General features: G+C 39.6%; 1 protein-coding gene and 1 pseudogene across 2 annotated transcripts in view; both read right to left on the minus strand.

Annotated features, from left to right (window-relative positions):
* Window positions 1-7091: 7091 nt before the first annotated feature.
* On the minus strand, window positions 7092-7209 carry LOC126299655 (5S ribosomal RNA; annotated as a pseudogene).
* Window positions 7210-14542: 7333 nt separating this feature from the next.
* Window positions 14543-20284, minus strand: part of LOC126297616 (unconventional myosin-Va) — a 352002-nt gene continuing 346260 nt past the window's right edge. For both annotated transcript variants that reach the window (XM_049988630.1, XM_049988629.1), the window contains 2 exons: window positions 19964-20080; window positions 14543-18610 (listed from right to left, as the gene is read on the minus strand). In XM_049988630.1, coding sequence (XP_049844587.1) covers window positions 18485-18610; window positions 19964-20080 — 243 coding nt within the window. In that variant the 3' untranslated portion in view covers window positions 14543-18484. The remainder of the gene's footprint in view (window positions 18611-19963; window positions 20081-20284) is intronic.

Raw genomic sequence — 20284 nt, forward strand, 5'->3', positions numbered from 1 at the left:
ATTTATATTAGACAAACTTAAACCATTACAAAGTATTATCTTTAAAAAAAAAGTCAATATTTTGTTGATAAATTGTGGTACAAATGATGTGTGCAGCATTGCATTTTCAAAAAGCAAAATGAAAATGTACACACATGTGGAAAGGATGCCACAGTTCCAGGAAAAACTACTGGAAACAACTAAGTTAATTACCCCTCTCATTCACAGGCCCCACTTTTCCTTTATTTCACTTGTCCTGTTACAAAAAATTAACTTTGTATAATCACTGCTGCTTCACTTACCTCCTTAATCTCACTAGTATATCTCATCTGTTTGTAATACAGGACCTGTTAAAGGCAAGATTATTTTGTTCAGCTACCCACTAGGAATACGTCACCAAAGTTTATCATTCAATTTACTTTTTTCCAGAGCACTTGTAATTTGTTATATAGTTCATTAGTTAATGTGTCACATATTTTTTCTATATTAAATAATCTTACATGCATTTTCACTTAAATAATTCATCTTGCTTTAGTACTAAATCAAGTGTTAACAGTTGTCATCCTTGGATGCTGAGATACTCTGCAGCTGCACTAGTTTAAAATCTCTGATTCTACAAAAATTTCACTGCAACATGTATTTTTATTTGTAGCTAATGATGGCATAATCACTGAAGACTGGTATGTAAAATAAATAATATATGTTGATTGCAAAATGAATCAGCTTTATGAACAAGAATGCATTAGAGGTATTAGAAGGAAGGCCAGGAGGAAAATGATGACAGAAACAGGTAGCAATAGGATTGAGAACACTTCAGATGGCAAAACTCTTGTGGAACTATTAGACAAAGATTCCATACACTTTATGTTTCAACACTGCTAAATTGCCACAATACTGAACTAATACTGTTTATTTACTATTTAAACACGTATAGTTCAATACTATACACTGTGTCAGTCTGGAGAAAGATAGGTTTAGCACTTAACCATCTAATATACAATTATTAAATGGAAACACTAGTGATTTTTCATAAACAAGTGCATAGAAATGGCTAGATTCAGAAGAGTGCACAGTATTAATCTAAAATAATCTTCAGTTTATCATCTTACAGACAGAAAATATAATTTTATTTCAGAAAGAACTGAAAAAAATGTTAATATGTAATAGCATCTAAAACATCAAGTAGTATGTATAGAATATACACAGACACAGATCTGCTACTTTGTTAACAGTGTGCATTCTGTATTTTAATGTAGAAATGTTTCTGCTGCTGTTTTTCTGTTTAGACTGTTCAAAAACTATTTAGTACCTATCAGTCTATGGAAGAGAGGCTGGTGAAAGAAGAACAGCAAAGTAATGTCAGTATAGATGGTTTGACTCTGTATATACTAATGTACCATGTGTTTATTGTAACTTGACACTAATAATGTGGACAGCTAGGAATGAAGGAATTCCTATTTTCATTGTTTCCAACAAGAAGTGTCTAGTAACCACAGTTTAGTCGGCTATCAGCTGCCTTTAGTGAATTAGCAGTCTAGTTAAAAGTTGATTGACTCTCTGCAGTAAATTGTTGATTTCTTAGGATGGGTAGGATGTGTGACTGCTGTGTACAGATGCAGAAGGAGCTGACCACTGTTCGCGTGTTGATGGCTGCAGTAAGCTGTCTTCAGGCTGCTGCCTCGGAGTGTAGCGGCAGTGGGGAGTCTGGTGCATCACATGGTACACCCCAGGTGTTACATGCTTCACCCACGGTCCCTGCTGTCAAGACATTTTTGCGCGTACCGGGCACAGTTGGGCCACCCTCTCCTCAAGGGGAGTGGCAGGTTCAGTGGCATTCGTTTCGCATGAGGCAGAGGGTCAATGTGGAGGGTGGCCGTATGACATTGCCTGCTCTGTCTGTGAGTGGACATGTGGCCACTCCTTCAGCAAGGTCCGAGCAGGTACATGGGGGGAGGGGTTTATTAGTGATTGGTAGCTCCAATATTAGGTGGGTGATGGAGCCCCTTAGGGAAATATTGGAAAGGTTGGGAAAGAAGGCCAGTTTTCACTCTGTCTGCTTGCTGGGGCGCCTCATCTGAGATGTGGAAGAGGCCCTGCCGGCAGCGATAGAGAGCACTGGGTGCACCCAACAGCAAATTGTTGCTCATGTCGACACCAATGACTCCTGCTGTCTGGGTTCAGAAGTCGTAATCAGTTCATACAGGTGGTTGGCGGAGTTGGTGAAGGCAGAAAGCCTTGCTCGCGGGGTGGAATCTGAGATAACTATTTGTAGTGTCGTTCCCAGAACCAATCGCTGTCCTCTGGTTTGTAGCCAAGGCTCAGATGATTCTGTGGAGATCTGGGGTGCAAATTTCTCGTCGTTCGCTATTGGGTGGAGAAATGTAGGGTCCCCCTGAATAAGTCAGGTGTGCACTACATGCAGGAAGCGGCTACAAGGGTAGCGGAGTACGTGTGGAGTGCACATGTGGGTTTGTTTAGGTTAGAGAATTCCCTCCCTAGGCCCGACAAGACCCCTCCTGAGACGCAACAAGATAGCAGTAGGCAAAATGCAACAGGGAATGACAATATTAATGTGGTAATAGTGGTCTAAGGCGCTGCAGTTATGGACTGTGCGGCTGATCCCGGCGGAGGTATGGATGTGTGTGTTTGTCCTTAGGATAATTTAGGTTTAGTATTGTGTAAGCTTAGGGACTGATAACCTTAGCAGTTAAGTCCCATAAGATATCACACACATTTGAACATTTTTTTGTGGTAATAGTAAACTGCAGGAGCATTTATAGAAAGGTCCCAGAACTGCTCTCATTAATAAATGGTCACAATGCCCAAATAGTACTAGGGACGGACAGTTGGCTGAAACCAGATGTAAACAGTAATGAAATTCTAAACTCAGATTGGAATGTATAATGCAGAAATAGGGTGGACAGTGAAGGGGGAGGGGTGTTTATAGCGATAAGAAGTGCAATAGTATCGAAGGAAATTGACGGAGATCCGAAATGTGAAATAATTTGGGTGAAGGTCACTGTTAAAGCAGGCTCAAACATGGTAATTAGATGTGTCTATAGGCCCCCTAGCCCAGCAGCTGTTGTGGCAGAGCACCTGAAGGAAAATTTGGAAAATATTACGAGTAGATTTCCCAACCATGTTATAGTTCTGGGTGGAGATTTTAATTTACCAGATATAGACTGGGAGACTCAAACGTTTATAACAGGTGGCAGGGACAAAGAATCCAGTGAAATTTTTTTAAGTGCATTATCTGAAAACTATCTTGAGTAGTTAAACAGTGAACTGACTCGTGGCGATAACATATTAGACCTTCTGGTGACAAACAGACCCGAACTATTTGAAACACTTAACACAGAACAGGGAATCAGTGATCATAAAGCAGTTACTGCATGGATGATTTCAGCTGTAAATAGAAATATTAAAAAAGGTAAGAAGATTTTTCAGTTTAGCAAAAGTGACAAAAAGCAGATTTCAGAGTACTTGACAGCTCAACACAGAAGTTTTATTTCAAGCAGAGACAGTGTTGAGGATCAGTGGACAAAGTTCAAAACCATCGTACAATATGCATTAGATGAGTTCATGCCAAGCAAGATTGTAAGAGATGGAAAAGAGCCACCGTGGTACAACAACCGAGTTATAAAACTGCTACGGAAGCAAAGGGAACTTCACAGCAAACATAAACATAGCTAAAGCCTTACAGGCAAACAAAAATCGCACGAAGCGAAATGTAGTGTGAGGAGGGCTATAAAAGAGGCGCTCAATGAATTTGAAAGTAAAGTTCTATGTACTGACTTGGCAGAAAATCCTAAGAAATTTCGGTCTCATGTCAAAGCAGTAGATGGATCAAAACAAAATGTCCAAACACTCTGTGACCAAAATGGTACTGAAACAGAGGATGACAGACTAAAGGCTGAAATACTAAATGTCTTTTTACAAAGCTGTTTCACAGAGGAAGACTGCACTGTAGTTCCTTCTCTAGATTGTTGCACAAGTGACAAAATGGTAGATATCAAAATAGATGACAGATGGACAGAAAAACAATTAAAATTGTTCAAAAGAGGAAAGGCCACTGGACCTGATGAGGTACCAGTTCAATTTTACACGGAGTATGGGAAGGAACTTGCTCCCCTTCTTGCAAGCGGTGTACCATAGGTCTCTAGAAGAGTGTAGTGTTCCAAAAGATTGGAAAAGGGCACAGGTGATCCCCATTTTCAAGAAGGGACGTCGAACAGATGTGCAGAACTATATCTCTAACGTTGATCAGTTGTAGAATTTTGGAACACGTATTACACTCCTGGAAATGGAAAAAAGAACACATTGACACCGGCGTGTCAGACCCACCATACTTGCTCCGGACACTGCGAGAGGGCTGTACAAGCAATGATCACACGCACGGCACAGCGGACACACCAGGAACCGCGGTGTTGGCCGTCGAATGGCGCTAGCTGCGCAGCATTTGTGCACCGCCGCCGTCAGTGTCAGCCAGTTTGCCGTGGCATACGGAGCTCCATCGCCGTCTTTAACACTGGTAGCATGCCGTGACAGCGTGGACGTGAATCGTATGTGCAGTTGACGGACTTTGAGCGAGGGCGTATAGTGGGCATGCGGGAGGCCGGGTGGACGTACCGCCGAATTGCTCAACACGTGGGGCGTGAGGTCTCCACAGTACATCGATGTTGTCGCCAGTGGTCAGCGGAAGGTGCACGTGCCCGTCGACCTGGGACCGGACCGCAGCGACGCACGGATGCACGCCAAGACCGTAGGATCCTACGCAGTGCCGTAGGGGACCGCACCGCCACTTCCCAGCAAATTAGGGACACTGTTGCTCCTGGGGTATCGACGAGGACCATTCACAACCGTCTCCATGAAGCTGGGCTACGGTCCCGCACACCGTTAGGCCGTCTTCCGCTCATGCCCCAACATCGTGCAGCCCGCCTCCAGTGGTGTCGCGGCAGGCGTGAATGGAGGGACGAATGGAGACGTGTCGTCTTCAGCGATGAGAGTCGCTTCTGCCTTGGTGCCAATGATGGTCGTATGCATGTTTGGCGCCGTGCAGGTGAGCACCACAATCAGGACTGCATACGACCGAGGCACACAGGGCCAACACCCTGCATCATGGTGTGGGGAGCGATCTCCTACACTGGCCGTACACCTCTGGTGATCGTCGAGGGGACACTGAATAGTGCACGGTACATCCAAACCGTCATCGAACCCATCGTTGTACCATTCCTAGACCGGCAAGGGAACTTGCTGTTCTAACAGGACAATGCACTTCCGCATGTATCCCGTGCCACACAACGTGCTCTAGAAGGTGTAAGTCAACTACCCTGGCCAGCAAGATCTCCGGATCTGTCCCCCATTGACCATGTTTGGGACTGGATGAAGCGTCGTCTCACGCGGTCTGTACGTCCAGCACGAACGCTGGTCCAACTGAGGCGCCAGGTGGAAATGGCATGGCAAGCCGTTCCACAGGACTACATCCAGCATCTCTACGATCGTCTCCATGGGAGAATAGCAGCCTGTATTGCTGCGAAAGGTGGATATACACTGTACTAGTGCCGACATTGTGCATGCTCTGTTGCCTGTGTCTATGTGCCTGTGGTTCTGTCAGTGTGATCATGTGATGTATCTGACCCCAGGAATGTGTCAATAAAGTTTCCCCTTCCTGGGACAATGAATTCACGGTGTTCTTATTTCAATTTCCAGGAGTGAATGTTTAAGTATAATGACTTTACTGGAGACTAGAAATCTACTCTGTATGAGTCAGCATGTGTTTTGAAAAAGGCGATCATGTGAAACCCAGCTCACGTTATTCATTCACGAGACTCAGAAGGCCATAGACACGGGTTCCCAGGTAGATGCTGTGTTTCTTGACTTCTGCAAGGTATTTTATACAGTTCCCCACATTCACTTAATGAACAAAGTAAGTGCATATGGACTATCAGACCAATTGTGTGATTGGATTGAAGAGTTTCTAGATAACACAATGCAGCATGTCATTGTCAATGGAGAGAAGTCTTCCGAAGTAACAGTAATTTCAGGTGTGCCGCAGGGGAGTGTCGTAGGACCATTGCTATTCACAGTATATATAAATTACCTTGTGGCTAACATCGGAAGTTCACTGAGGCTTTTTGCGGATGATGCTGTGGTATATAGAGAGGTTGTAACAATGGAAAATTGTACTGAAATGCAGGGGGACCTGCAATGAATTGAAATATGGTGCACAGAATGGCAACTGAATCTCAATGTAGACAAGTGTAATGTGCTGTGAATCCATAGGAAGAAAGATCCTTTATCATTTACCTACAATATAGCAGGTCAGCAATTGGAAGCAGCTAATTCCATAAATTATCTGGGAGTAGGCATTAGGAGTGATTTAAAATGGAATGACCATATAAAATTAATCGTCGGTAAAGGAGATGCCAAACCGAATACTGCTCACTGGTGTGGGATCCATACCAGATAGGGTTGATAGAAGAGATACAGAAGATCCAACAGAGAGCAAAGCGTTTCATTACAGGATCCTTTAGTAATTGCGAAAGCATTACAGAGATGACAGATAAACTCCAGTGGAAGACTCTGCAATACAGACGCTCAGTAGCTCGGTACGGGCTTTTGTTGAAGTCTCAAGAACATACCTTCACCGAGGAGTCAAGCAGTATATTGCTCCCTCCTACGTATATCTCATGAAGAGACCATGAGGATAAAATCAGAGAGATTAGAGTCCACACAGAGGCATACTGACAATCTTTCTTTCCACGAATAATACGAGGCTGGAATAGAAGGGAGAACCAATAGAGGTACTCAAGGTACCCTCCGCCACATACAGTCAGGTGGGTTGTGGAGTATGAATGTAAATTAAGATGTAGCTCTGTTAATTTTAGAATGATACTGAATAGTTTCTGATAAATGCCAACAACAGCTAACAAAAAATACTATGTGAAGAGCGTTATAACATCCATTGTCATATATTCTTGCATTTCACAAATGCACAATTGGTCAGCACACCGCTCTCCGGGTCATTATGACGGTATTCTTGACCGAAGCTGCTACTAATTGGTCGAGTGGCTCCTCAATTGGCATTATGAAGCTACGTGCACCCTGAAAAATGGCAACAGCGCATGGCCGCCTTGATGGTCACCCATCCAAGTGCCAAACATGTCCGACAGTGCTTAACTTCGGTGATCTCACAGGAACCGGTGTATCCACTGTGGCAAGGCCGTTTCCCACACAATTTATAGCAAGGAAAAATACTACTGATGAGTATGATATTTAACATGTAACTAAATAATGAGATTTGTTTCAATTCTGTTAACACAAAACATTTACTTAAAACATTATCTTCCATGTGCTGCTTCTGCTTTTGTTGAATTATATGCCGCCAACACAGAAAGAGAGGTGGGATAGGTCCCACTTCCTTCTGAATCGAGCAGCCTCCACCGTAAGATCCACATTACAGTGGACACAATAAACACATTTAATACAACTAGGTTATTTGTTGCACACTATAACTGTGTTGGGATGCCAATTATATATGCATCTAAGCTCTCACAGCCAAGTGTTACTGGATTGTGCTGGCATAACATTTTATAATGTGACACATCTCACACTCCTTTGTGTAACGAATTCAGTAGGCTTGAGAACTTCCAACCTAATCAGTTGTACTATAGTTCATGGGATATCTTAATAACAACTTATGTTATCAAATTAGTCGTCCCTGAAATATAGTGAAAGCGTTATTAATTTCCCTACCAATCTCTCTATGTGGCCTTCATACTTCTGTTCATTTTAGCCTGACAACCACACTGCATAACTTTCACTGAATTACATTCTCCTCTCCTAGAGCATATGATTCATCAGTAATTGTTCAGTAGACTATCTCATTAACTACACAACCAATTTTGGTGCATTTTTGCTGTAATTACCTTAATGAGTCTCCTTGCAGATCTCTCAAGTTCAATTCAACTTGAGGCTGTCAGTGACAGTTTACCTATATATGAGAACAACATTCCTGTCCTGATATAGTACTAACTTGGAACAGAATCGGTACATTAACTTATGGCCATGGTTATGATTTGCTCAATACACACACTTAGGTGAAATTTCTGTTCCCAAACTATTTTACAATTTTTCCAATACTGCCTTCAGCGTCTATGATATATTTGTCACTCTTCACAGCAATCCCTCCTTCATAACTTGAGCCCAAATTATTGATCCTGTTAAAACTTTCTGAAGTGTCCACTAAATTTTACACATTCCAAGACTGCCAATGGTATTAGACATACCAATTACAAATTTTGAAGAATTTCATACAACTACGAATTCACTTACATTGAAAGTAAGTATATGACCTCATTATCCTCTCAAAGAAAAGAAACTTCAAAATTTCAGCACTAGCATCTGACTATATACAGTATTACAAAATTGGTAAGGCTTTTGTGGCCGCATGTTGACGAACTGCTTGTTGGCTTCTGTCTCGGGTTCTTTGGCCAACATTTGTTTGATGATGTTTCTGAATTTCAGCAGCCCAAGTGGTTGGCATTGTTAAAACTTCACCCTCCATTGCTGTGGTGGACTGGAGTTGAACACGCAACCACAGATTATATGTACCTGGCATGTCTTTGTCCAAGGGCTTTCCCGTCCTCATTTCCGGTGCATTTTTCCTTTGGCTACCTGCAAGGGTTGTTCATTGCAGCATAGGAACTCAGGATCCATTCACTTTGAGGCATTCTTCTTTCTTTTTGAAGCTAATCTCATATTTGTGTATTTGTATATCTTCTCTGATCAAGCAAGTGTGACACCTCTTTCCTATAGCTGGGACTTCTGTGTTGGCGAATTTTACTATGTGGTCGGCATCACACAATGCTCTGCCACAACCTGCAATGCTGCTTATGTTCTGTGATCCTGGTGTTGACTGATCGTCCAGTCATTCCAACATAAATTTTTCCACATGTGCATGGTGCGCGGTATATTCCCGACATTGCAAGTTGGTCCCTTTTCTCCATTGCTGATCTTAGACACTGTTTGATCTTCTATGTCAGTTTATAAATAGTCTTTATACTGTGTCCACAACTCTGGGAACGTATAGCAGAAGGACCATACCCGACATTTCTTTTCCTGATGTGTCAATTTGCCAAGTGTTTGACACTTCTCATAAATTGGTGGAGTACCCATTACTCCTCAGAATGCTTTCCAGGTGCTGCATCGCATGTCTGAGGTGCTGTGGCTCACATATTTGTCTTGCTTGCATTATGAGCATATTAATCACGCTTCTTTTCTGGCATGGGTGGTGATTTGACAGTTATCGCAGGCATTGGTCCGTATTTGTCAGCTTTCAATACACGTTGTATCCCACAGTTTCACCATCCCTTGCAATCAGCACATCTAGAAAGGGTAGCTGTTTGTCCTTTTCTACTTCCATGGCAAATTTTATATTGGCATGGAGGCTGCTCAAGTGTCTTACAAAGTCACCGAGCTGTTTCTCATTATGGCTCCACACATGAAACGTATCATCGACATATCTGTACCACACCTTAGGTTTATAAGCTACCTGTGCTTCAAAATGTTCAATGAAGAAGTTGGCCACCACTGGACTAAGAGTACTACTCATGGCGATGCCTTCCAGCTGTTCATAGAAGTTGCCATTCCACATGAAATGGCTTGTGGTGAGATATGCAGGAAAGAGCTTGGTGATGTATTGAGGGGGAAATGGAACCAATGTGCTCCAGAGTGTCACTGAGTGGCACTTTGGTAAACAAAGAAACAACATAAGAGCTGATCAGGATATCTTTTTGCCCAAGTTTTAGTTTCTTCAGCTCCTCAGAGAAATGTCCTGAGTCCTCTATTTATGTGTCAGTCCTCTCCAAGTGCAGCTAGAGCAGAGGGGCTGCCAGTTTATATGCTGGTGAGCCAGGAGTGCTAACAGTCGGTCTTAATGGGACATTATTCTTATAGATCCTTGGTAGTCCCTACAACCAAGGTGGTAGGGCTTCTGTGTTGCGCAGGTTTCTCTGTATGTCTGCTGCCAGCTTTCATGTTTACCAAACTGCCACTCAATGACTCTCTGGAGTGTATCGGTACCATTTCACCATAAGACATCGCCAAGCTCTCTTGTACATGTCTCACCATGTGCTATTTCACGTACAATGGCAACTTCAACAAACAGCTAGTGGTGGCCAGCTTCTTCATGTAAACTTTCAAAGAACAGTCATTGGACTGACACCTTGTAAACCTAAGGTGTGGTACAGGTATGTCGATGATACCTTCGTTGTGTGGAGGCACGGTGAGTAACAGCTAGGTGACTTCCTAAGACACTTCAACAGCCCCCACGCCAACATAAAAAACTTACCACAGATGTAGAAAAGGACAAACAGCTATCCTTTCTAGATGTGCTGGCCACAAGGGATGGTGAAACCCTGGGACACAGCATGCATCGAAAACAGACGCGCACAGACTGATACCTGTGAAAACTGTCAGGTCACCCCCTGAAGCATAAAATAGGCACGATTAAAATGCTCGTAATGCAAGCAAGATGATTATGTGAGCCACAGCACCTCAGACAAGAGATGCAGCACTGAGAAAGCATTCTGAGGAGCAATGAGCACTCCACCAATTGTATAAGAAGTGTAATAGCGTCAGACACTTGGCAAATCGACACATTGGAAAAAGAAATGTGGTGTACGGCCTGTCTGCCGTACATTCCCAGAGTGGTGGACAGAACTGGCCATATATTGTACAGACACAGTTTAAAGACTAATTATAAACCAACATAGAGGATCAAAGAGCATCTCAGGTCGGCAAGGGAGAAAAGGGACCCACTTGCAATGTCAGGAACATACTGCATACCGTACACATGTGGAAAAGTTTGTGTTGGAATCACTGGATGATCAATCAACACCAGGACCACAAAACATGTGCGGCAATGCAGGTTAGAGTTGGTGGAGAAATCGGCTGTGGCAGAGCATGCCCTGTGTCATGCCGATCATATAGTAAAATTCACTGAGTTCTCGCTGTATAGAAGAGCTATCTCACCCACTTGCTCACGGGAACTATAGAAATACACAAACCCAAGAATAGCTTCAACAAGAGTGAACAGATCCTGGATTCCCGTGCTGCAGCAAACAACTGTTGTAGGTAGCAAGAGGAGAACCGCAGCAGAAATGACGACAGAAAAGCCCTTGGACGCTTTATAATCTGCAGCCACGAGCTTGACTCCAGTTCACCACCAGCAATGGAGGGTGAAACTTTGAGAATGACAACCACTCATGCTGGCAAAACATCAAAAAAATTATCGAACAAATATTTGCCGAATAACCTGAGAGGGAAGCCAACAGACATTTTGTATACACAGTATACTGGGTACGACAAATTATCATTCATGTTATCTTTCTGTCGTACGAAAAAATTGCAGTGTTACTAACAAATCACAGCTGGTAAGTTCAATATGCTTAGCAGTGTTGTTTCCATGTGACTGGCATTTGGATGTCAGTATTTTCCTGCAACATCAGTCTGCACAGTATGCAGAGAATGTGTCATCATGATAATTATCCTGTAAATAAATAGTTGATTCATGAGAATTTTAGAGCTATTATTGAATGGGGTAAGGGTTAGCAAGAAGAAATCATCATGAATGAAGAAGGAACATTTCAATAGGCACAATGAATGAAACTCACAGTAACATACAAATGTAGCGACCATTTTTTTAAGGAAATGTTTGCTCTATTTTATTCCCCCCAAGGAAGTATCATGAGGCACACCTACCTGGACATGTTGGAACATTGGTTATATCATAACCACAATGGATGAGGTATGAATTTCATTTTCCAGTGAGACTGATACCCACTATACTGACACACAAATGTTGATATGTACCTAAACTGACACCTGCCCATCTGTGGCTACCACTTGCACAGGTAACAGACAATGCCTTCTGCTACATAGCTGTGTCGCTCACTAGATCTCTTGCCGTGCTGTTCCTCCCTGTGGAGATGTCTTCAGTGACAGCTACCATCACTTTCAGTGACCCTTGTGGGCACTGAATGGAGCTGTAGTGTGTAATGGAAGACACAGCCCTCATCAGTCGATGACTGTTCATTCAATATAGACTACAGCTCTGCTCAGCACCTACATGGGTCACTGGTCCTGATTCCCCAAGCCCTGAAGATGGTCTTCGAAGACTGGAACCGTTTATCATAAGTAAAAATTTTTTTCTTCTTTTTTTTAAATGATCAAGATTGACTTTCTTAAAATTTCCAGTATGTGTTCACTTTATATTAGGAGACTTCAAACAGAAAGCTGCACTTTGTTATGATGGCGAAGAAACTTCTGCTGACAGTTGCACAACACTTGAAAGTGATGCAGATAAATGACACTGTGTGTCAACACAGTCACAGAATCTTTGTAATTAACAGTCAGATCCACTCGTTCAATTCCTCGATTATAATAACGCACTCCTCTGTCAAGGAGCCATTTGAGAACTGCTGTATGAACATCATCATTGTTGAAAAATCTAATCTATTCTCATCTCATCATCTCCTCCTCCCCCCCCCCCCCCCCCCCCCCCCCCCCCACACACACACACACACACACACACACAAATATTCTTTCACCTTGCTGAAAAACTGAAAATTGTTAGATCTGGAATTCCCAGTCAACCTTACATGTGTGCAGCCTGGATCATATTGTTGCCACTATTTCACTGTGGTTGGATGTAAGATAGCACTTGGTCCATGTAAAGCCAGACTTTCACATCAATCTGTATGCAACTTAGACATTTTGTGAGCAGGAATAGTACTGTCCCTCCTACTTCTGCTTTGAAGTATGTTTCCAGTTGCTATCTCACTTCCGTTGCACTCTGTAATGCACCTTTTATCAATTCCACAGCAGAAGTGTCTCTCCAAGAAACTCGAAACAAGTGCTCTCTTCTGACAAAGAGCCACTCTTGTTGCACAATTGTCTCCTGGTGTGACAACAAGTGTAACTAACATTCTGAAGTCCCTACATATATGTACACAGTAGACATGCACTCTTCAAGGATTCACATAAGTTAACTGACATAAATCTCATAGCCCAGCCCAATGTTTCTTTTGTTTAAATAAATAAATAAATAAATAAATAAAATTAAAAAAAGGGTCTGGTATTGTAACGTTCCAATTCGACTTTTTAAAATAATATTTTTAATAATTTTCTGAGCATTTTAAAAGGATTTATAGAACTTTTTTTTTTCATTGCTTCAATTGAAGCAAAAGTTCTATCGTACCACATCTCAAAATCTGTGGTACTGATTTTTTCTCTCTGAGGTATAGGTACAGCAGACCAGTGCATTCCGTCACAAATCAAACACTGCCCTATATCATATTCCATATGGAAATAAGCACCATTAATTTCTTAATGTTAATGAATGCTCATATAGTTTACATTGGAAAATAACTGCATACGTAACCAAACAATAATTTTTAAACATTCACACGTAAAGGAGACAACTCACTGGACAGTAGTAGTGAGTCATTGACAGGCACACAAAGAATGTAATTATCATTATTTTTTTGAAGAGTCCTTTAACAAGCTACACAAAACACGCAGATTGAGGACAGGAGGATTATGGGTCGAACAGTGTTAACAACTCAATGCTTCTACTATCTGGTGAGTTGTCTTCTTTTTGCTTCCAATTTATTTGCGTTCTGCCATAACTTTCCTTATCAAAATACGATTTGTGTTCATTACAGCAATCTGGCAATTCACAACCTCCATCATCCCCCCCCACCCACTCTCTGGAACCAGATATTTCTTATGTTGAAGATTTTGCTTCTTAATTTTGCAGGGATGTAAATATGTGAACTGATACACTGGACTCTCGATTAATATCTCATACATGTTAGACTTTTCATTTCTTCCCCATCTCAACTGACATTATTCCTTATAATTTCTGCTGGCTGTATGACACAACCCAATTTTCTTACTGTTTCTTATCTTACCTTAGAAGTATAGAGGTAAACAAGGGCTCTAACATTTCTTGAATATTTTAAAAAACAGTATATGTGCGTATGACATTAGTATGTGAAGAAGTGCTGCTCAGTAGTTTTGGTTGTAGTTTTCATGTTCATGTTTTACTAATATTCCTGATATGTAATAGCAGTACCAACAATAGGGAGTTACTAACAGATCTAGAAAAATGAACTTGCTTTCTTGCTTCTTCATTCCCCAGGAAACTAAGTTACTACAGAAAATTAATTTTACAACTACTATAGAAAAATTTATGTGAAATGTCCTCGAACTGTGTTTTTCCAGAGATTATTGCTGCTGTAATATAATCTGTCAGTACTGCTGCTAATTTTCATTCTTTCCCAAACATGAAATAAAGACACAATAAGTGACCATATCCAACCAATTACATTACTCTTCCCTCTTCTCCAGCATTTGAACTATGAACAGCTGGGAAAAACTTTTTGTAATAGAAGTATCAAAGTGTCTATGCTCACCCAAAACCGTTACAAAATTTTAGATCTTTAGTCTGAGTGAATAAGAATTCATGTGATCTGGAAGCAAATAAATACTCTTAAAACTGGTTTAACATTTTTTATTTCAGTTGTATGCATAAAATAATAAAGTACACATCACTTCTGATTAGAGAATTCAACAGTTATTAATTTATTAATCAACACGGTCATTCACAGATACAGCACAGATGAAATTATTATGACTAGATGTTTGAAAATATATTTTTTATTATCTGAAACAATTCTGCATCTTCATAGTCATTCTATTTTTTAATAACTCTGAGAAAATGTGATCTTTGGAATACCTTATAACAGAATCATTTTACAATAAATACTATGAAGTTACACATGTCTCAAGTGGAGTTTCATTACTACAGTAGCACCAGCAATGTCTAAGTAATAGATTTTGATTTAAAGCCACTGTAATGAAGGAACCACATGCAATTAATTTAACTCTTTGGTCCAACCAGTATGAATGAAGCGCACAATTCTGTCAGTCCGATATGATATTTTCTAGTTTTAATTGATCAATATAGCATTTAGATCCCAAAAACAATACTGCAGTGTACATGCATAAAGAGAACGCGAGAACAGAGCACAGGCTGCAAGAAGGGTTGGTAGAATTTGGGGAGGGATTAAAATGATGCTTCCTTATAAACAAATCATACAAAAAATACTATTTTTTTCAACTTTTCATAAAGCACACATTCTTTAAAATTAAATGTTTCACCACCTGGTTCCTTCAATGCCTGTGACTAATGGTATGAACAATGAATATTCTACAACATTTTTAAACAATGTTTCCGTTTGAAGAAAATTTGCACATTAAAGAATTTTAGCATCATGTACATCATTTACCTAGCCAGGCATGCCACTCAAATCATTGACTAACCATCAGAACCACACAAAACATTTAAATTTCAGTGTACAGAAGATGTTTTACTGGTACAATCTTTATTATGTTCAGTTAGCACTAACCAAATTAGCTCTGTATGACATGTAAATGGTTACTGAAGTGTAGACAACAGAACAATGCCATTTGTTTCTATGTCTTGAGTTCTCACAATGTCATACCATTTACTGACAAAGTAAAATAAAACTTCTTCCCATAGGCATGGTTAACACTGTAATTATGATGGACAATTTTAGGCCACGAAATCGTTCTGTTTCAAGTGAAGCCAATGACTGATATGAAAACATCTGGTACTGTTATACAAAAGATGTTATTGAAACAACAGTGGAGTCACTAAAATGACAAGCTCTCCTCATACAATTCTTGTCAAAGAACGAGAACTTTGTATCTATTGTCTTTCTGGAGGATTTACCAACAACATTGTTCCTTTTCTCTTACAGTTTGACCACCTAAGGACCTATTAATATTAAATTTGAAAAATAAAGTGATTGTTTTGTGAACAATGAAGAAAGTCTGCATGAAGCTACATTTCCAAAATTTACTTGAATATGCAAGTAGAGCCCCAAACTTCTGCATGTTACAGAATATCTATAGTCAACAAATGTCATGCACAGATAATCAACGAATGAATAATAATAATAATAATAATAATAATAATAATAATAATAGTGAAAAACAGAAGGACATGTAAGTAATGTCATTATTCTGCTCCATAAACAGAAAAAAGAACAACAAAGAACATGAAGTGAGAGCAGGATAGAAATTAAATATTTCCTCCTCCAACGAGAAACCACAAAGCTGGTTCTCTCTCTCTCTCTCTCTCTCTCTCTCTCTCTCTCTCTCTCTCTCTCTCCACACACACACACACACACACACACACACACACACACACACACACACACACACACACACACAGAATAAATACATTTTATACATGTAAATGACTCCGACAGACCTGTTCACAAAATATGTGCTCTGCATCAAATATGTTCCGACGGCCGTTTATTTGTAGATACATTTATTAAACCGTATATTTAACCAGTAATTTTCAATATCTCTGTAACACATGACAAAATTACATCATCATGCTCAGTCCTAACAATTTAAAAAATTATATTATTTCTGGTGAAGGCCACTTACAAATACAAAGAACATGTAAAGAGAAGTTACAATTGATTTCTTTAATATCATCACAGTAGTTTCTTTTGTATGGCTAACATGGGTGCCATAAAAAATTTGAGCTAATGCTTAAAAAAATGAAAGAACACTGACTAGAACGCATATGAAGCAGAACAGACAATTTAGTAACCCATTCTCAAATACCCCCATCAGGGTAGAACTCCACATTTACCTTTCAATATGCAATTTACATGTACATATATGAATGGACTGAATCAGAATAGAAATATACAGCTAAATAATGACAATACTCCACTGAAGGCCTGTTATGCATTCAGTAACCAGCATTTAAAGTGGTATTAAGAAAAAACAAATACACCTGTAAATCAGTGGCACATAGCAGATAAGATATTCATGCACATGGCAATATTGCCCAGGACCCACAGTGATATTCTTATATCCTCCAGATATCTGCTTGTATTTCTATTGCTCCTTTAGAGATGAACCATATTCACAATTACAACAAAGAAATTTGGCACTGAACAGTGACTGATGGTACCTCATCACTAAAACAAAGAGTAAAATAATAAAAAGCAGTAGTTCCTTGGTACTGTAACTACAAATTTACATTTAAGATTAATTATGTGGACTAGATTATAATAGATAGCTGGTTGGCCAACACTGAGGAATGCCTGCCACTTAAAAAAATTTCATCTTGAAATTAGTAGAAGGAAATATGATTTACATAAGGGCTAGTGAGGAACAGATGATGATGATGATGATGATGATGATGATGATGACTGTGAGAAACAGGATGCAAAGAATATAGTTGAAGTTTCTCTCCTCCTTCATATTACACAAAAGTGTGAAGGTGAAACAAACCTAAACTGCTTGCGAGAAAAATGCTTGTATTTTAACTATTTCAATTTCTTCATAGTTGGTCATCTCTCAGATGGAAAGTTTTTATTGCTATGACCCCCGATTCCTATTTTTCCTAAAGAAACTGTAACAAAAAGGAAGAACAGTCTAGCAGTGACCAGACATTAAAGTGTCCCATCACTGTGGAACAGTAAAAATGATTAAAACACTGCTCCACATAATATACACACATCATTTGACTTTTGGAACAAGTTTTGTTTTCACAGATACTGGAGGGAAACGACAGTTGTGTTACAGGTAAACAAATGAATGTAGCATGATAACGTGTTTTTACATTTACAAATATTTGTTGTTGACAATGAATTAGGACATTATACAAAGCAGTAGTGTTTGATATTCAGAACAAACACAGGATGGACGACATTTTACATGCTACACTCACAACATATGGAAAACTCTGCACCATAGAACATTAAGAATTTTTTTTACATTGGCAAAGTAATTTCTACAAGTAATACTTTTTCACAGCAACCCTACTGCATATCTCTCTCTCTCTCTCTCTCTCACACACACACACACACACACACACACACACACACACACACACCGCAACAAAAGCTGTATGTACAATGTTAAGTACGTACTCACTACCACATCAAAGTGAATTATGTACATGACACACTCCCCATTGTCCACCTCCCACAGTACAAAAATAACAAAGGAACAAAATACACATGGACAGTACACTCATTGAAAATGAGTAAGTTAAATAAAAATAAATATTAGAAACACTTTAAATAATTATAGCAAAATATCTCTTGTACAATATATTTAATAAATAAAAAAAACATGTAAGAAACCTGGCATTTTACCCAGATTCACATTACAACAATATAATAAGAATGAAACGCACGTTAGAATGAAGCAATAAACAAGTTTAAATTTATAGGCTGCTAATGACTGTAACACTAAATTTAGTAACCCATTACAATTTGTATGTTTATTACTTCAAAACCCAGACAGTCAGAAGAAAATAACTGTAAACCTTTTAACATGGTACATTTCTGTTTTCCTTATGAGCTCTACTCTCTCTAGTTTAAGCTTTCTTCAGCATAGGTAGATTCAGCACCTCTGGTACCTCTATATCCTCGAGCCTGATGTTTGATGGATTGAAAGGAAATCTTACTGGGAATGTGAATTTTGTGTCCATCAGTAACGTGGCCTGAAAAAGCAACAAAGTTACATAAATAATGTTAACTCAAGCAAAGACTTACTGATTTGTTAAAGCCTGTAGCAAACAAAATAATGTAAAAACATGCTTGTTAATACCTTTTTAAGGCAGAAACCTGTCCTGACCACCATACAGCACGTCACAGGAAACAATTACATTTCCAAAATGAAATTTCATTCTGCAGTGGAGTGTGTGCTGATACGAAATTTCCTGGCACATTAAAACTGTGTGTTAGACCGAGACTTGAATGCAGGACCTTTGCCTTTCATGGGTAAGTGCTCTACCAACTGAGTTACCAAAGTACGTCTTACAACCCGACTTCACAGCTTTCTTCTGTCACTGCCAGTATATCAACTCCTACCTTCCAAACTTCACAAAAAGCCTCCTGCCAAGCTTGCGGGACTAGCATTCTTAGTCCTGCAAGATGTATGGGAGAATTTCTGTGCAGTCTGTAAGGTACCAGATGAGGTGCTGGCGGAAGTAAAGAATGCGAGTCGTGCTCGGGTAGCTCACTCAGCTGGTAGAGCATTTTCCCCACCAAAAGCAAAGGTCCTGTGTTCAAGTCTCAGTCCAGCACACAGTTTTAATCTGGCAGGAAGTTTCAACAATTATGTTATCTTTTAAAAAAAATAAAAACCCTGTACAGAACTATTCACACTGAGGAGTATTCTTTGTATTTTTATGTATATCTGTTAAATCCCACATCAACTTTTGTATGCCATTCTTAATGTAATGCAATCATGTTTGTTTCCTAGCATAGTATTCAAAGAACTGTGACTGACACCCGAACTACAGGGAACTACCATGCATCGAGATTAAGATATAGTGCGTTGATACTGGCTAGGCACTAGCCGAAATCTGGATTTGCATAACAAAACCTGCAAAAAATAAATAGATAAATTATAGATTGTGTAACAGTTGCTGAGTGCCCCCACGATCCTAATGGAAGGTAACCTGATAAAGACTAGGGATAAAACTGTGGGAGATATTACAATCATAGCTACTGAGAAGGTTCCTCAGGTAATGGACCACTGCTCTCAAATAGCTCTTCAGGACTGATTAATTTTTCATTTAAATACAAAAGCATCAATGCTGATGAAAAGAATAAAATTAAGTAGGCTAATTGTAATATCCCACTGGCAGTATATAAAATGTAACATTTTCTTGTAGAATGGGTCCACAGCTTCTATAAATTTTTTGGAGGATTTCATCTTGATTTTTGCTGTTAGCAAGATGAAATTCCTTTAAAAAAACCAGTAGTTTATGGACTCTCAATAATGTCTATACGAACTCACATATGTTACAAAATACTGTGAGAGCCACCATTTGTTCATTTTCCCATACCTGTTCCTGAGGTTCATTTCTTTCCTGGAGCTTCGCCTGTATCTTGCGAATAAAACTGACTGGAACACGTTCTTCAAATTCATCTATGGTTGTGTACAGATTGAGTATTTTGATTATCTGAAATCATGTGTAACAGTTAGAATCCTAGAAAACATAATGCACTATAATTACAGCAGAGATATTCAATCAACTAGTAACTATACTACTACAATATATTTGCAAGGCTTGTATAAGAATTATGTACTGAAATACTGAGTTCTCTAAGGGTGTCAACTTTATTCTCTCTATAGTACATGATGAAATGGAGACAGAAAAACTGGG

The sequence above is a fragment of the Schistocerca gregaria genome, chromosome X (genome assembly GCF_023897955.1).
Source record: "Schistocerca gregaria isolate iqSchGreg1 chromosome X, iqSchGreg1.2, whole genome shotgun sequence".
Classification (NCBI taxonomy): domain Eukaryota; kingdom Metazoa; phylum Arthropoda; class Insecta; order Orthoptera; family Acrididae; genus Schistocerca; species Schistocerca gregaria.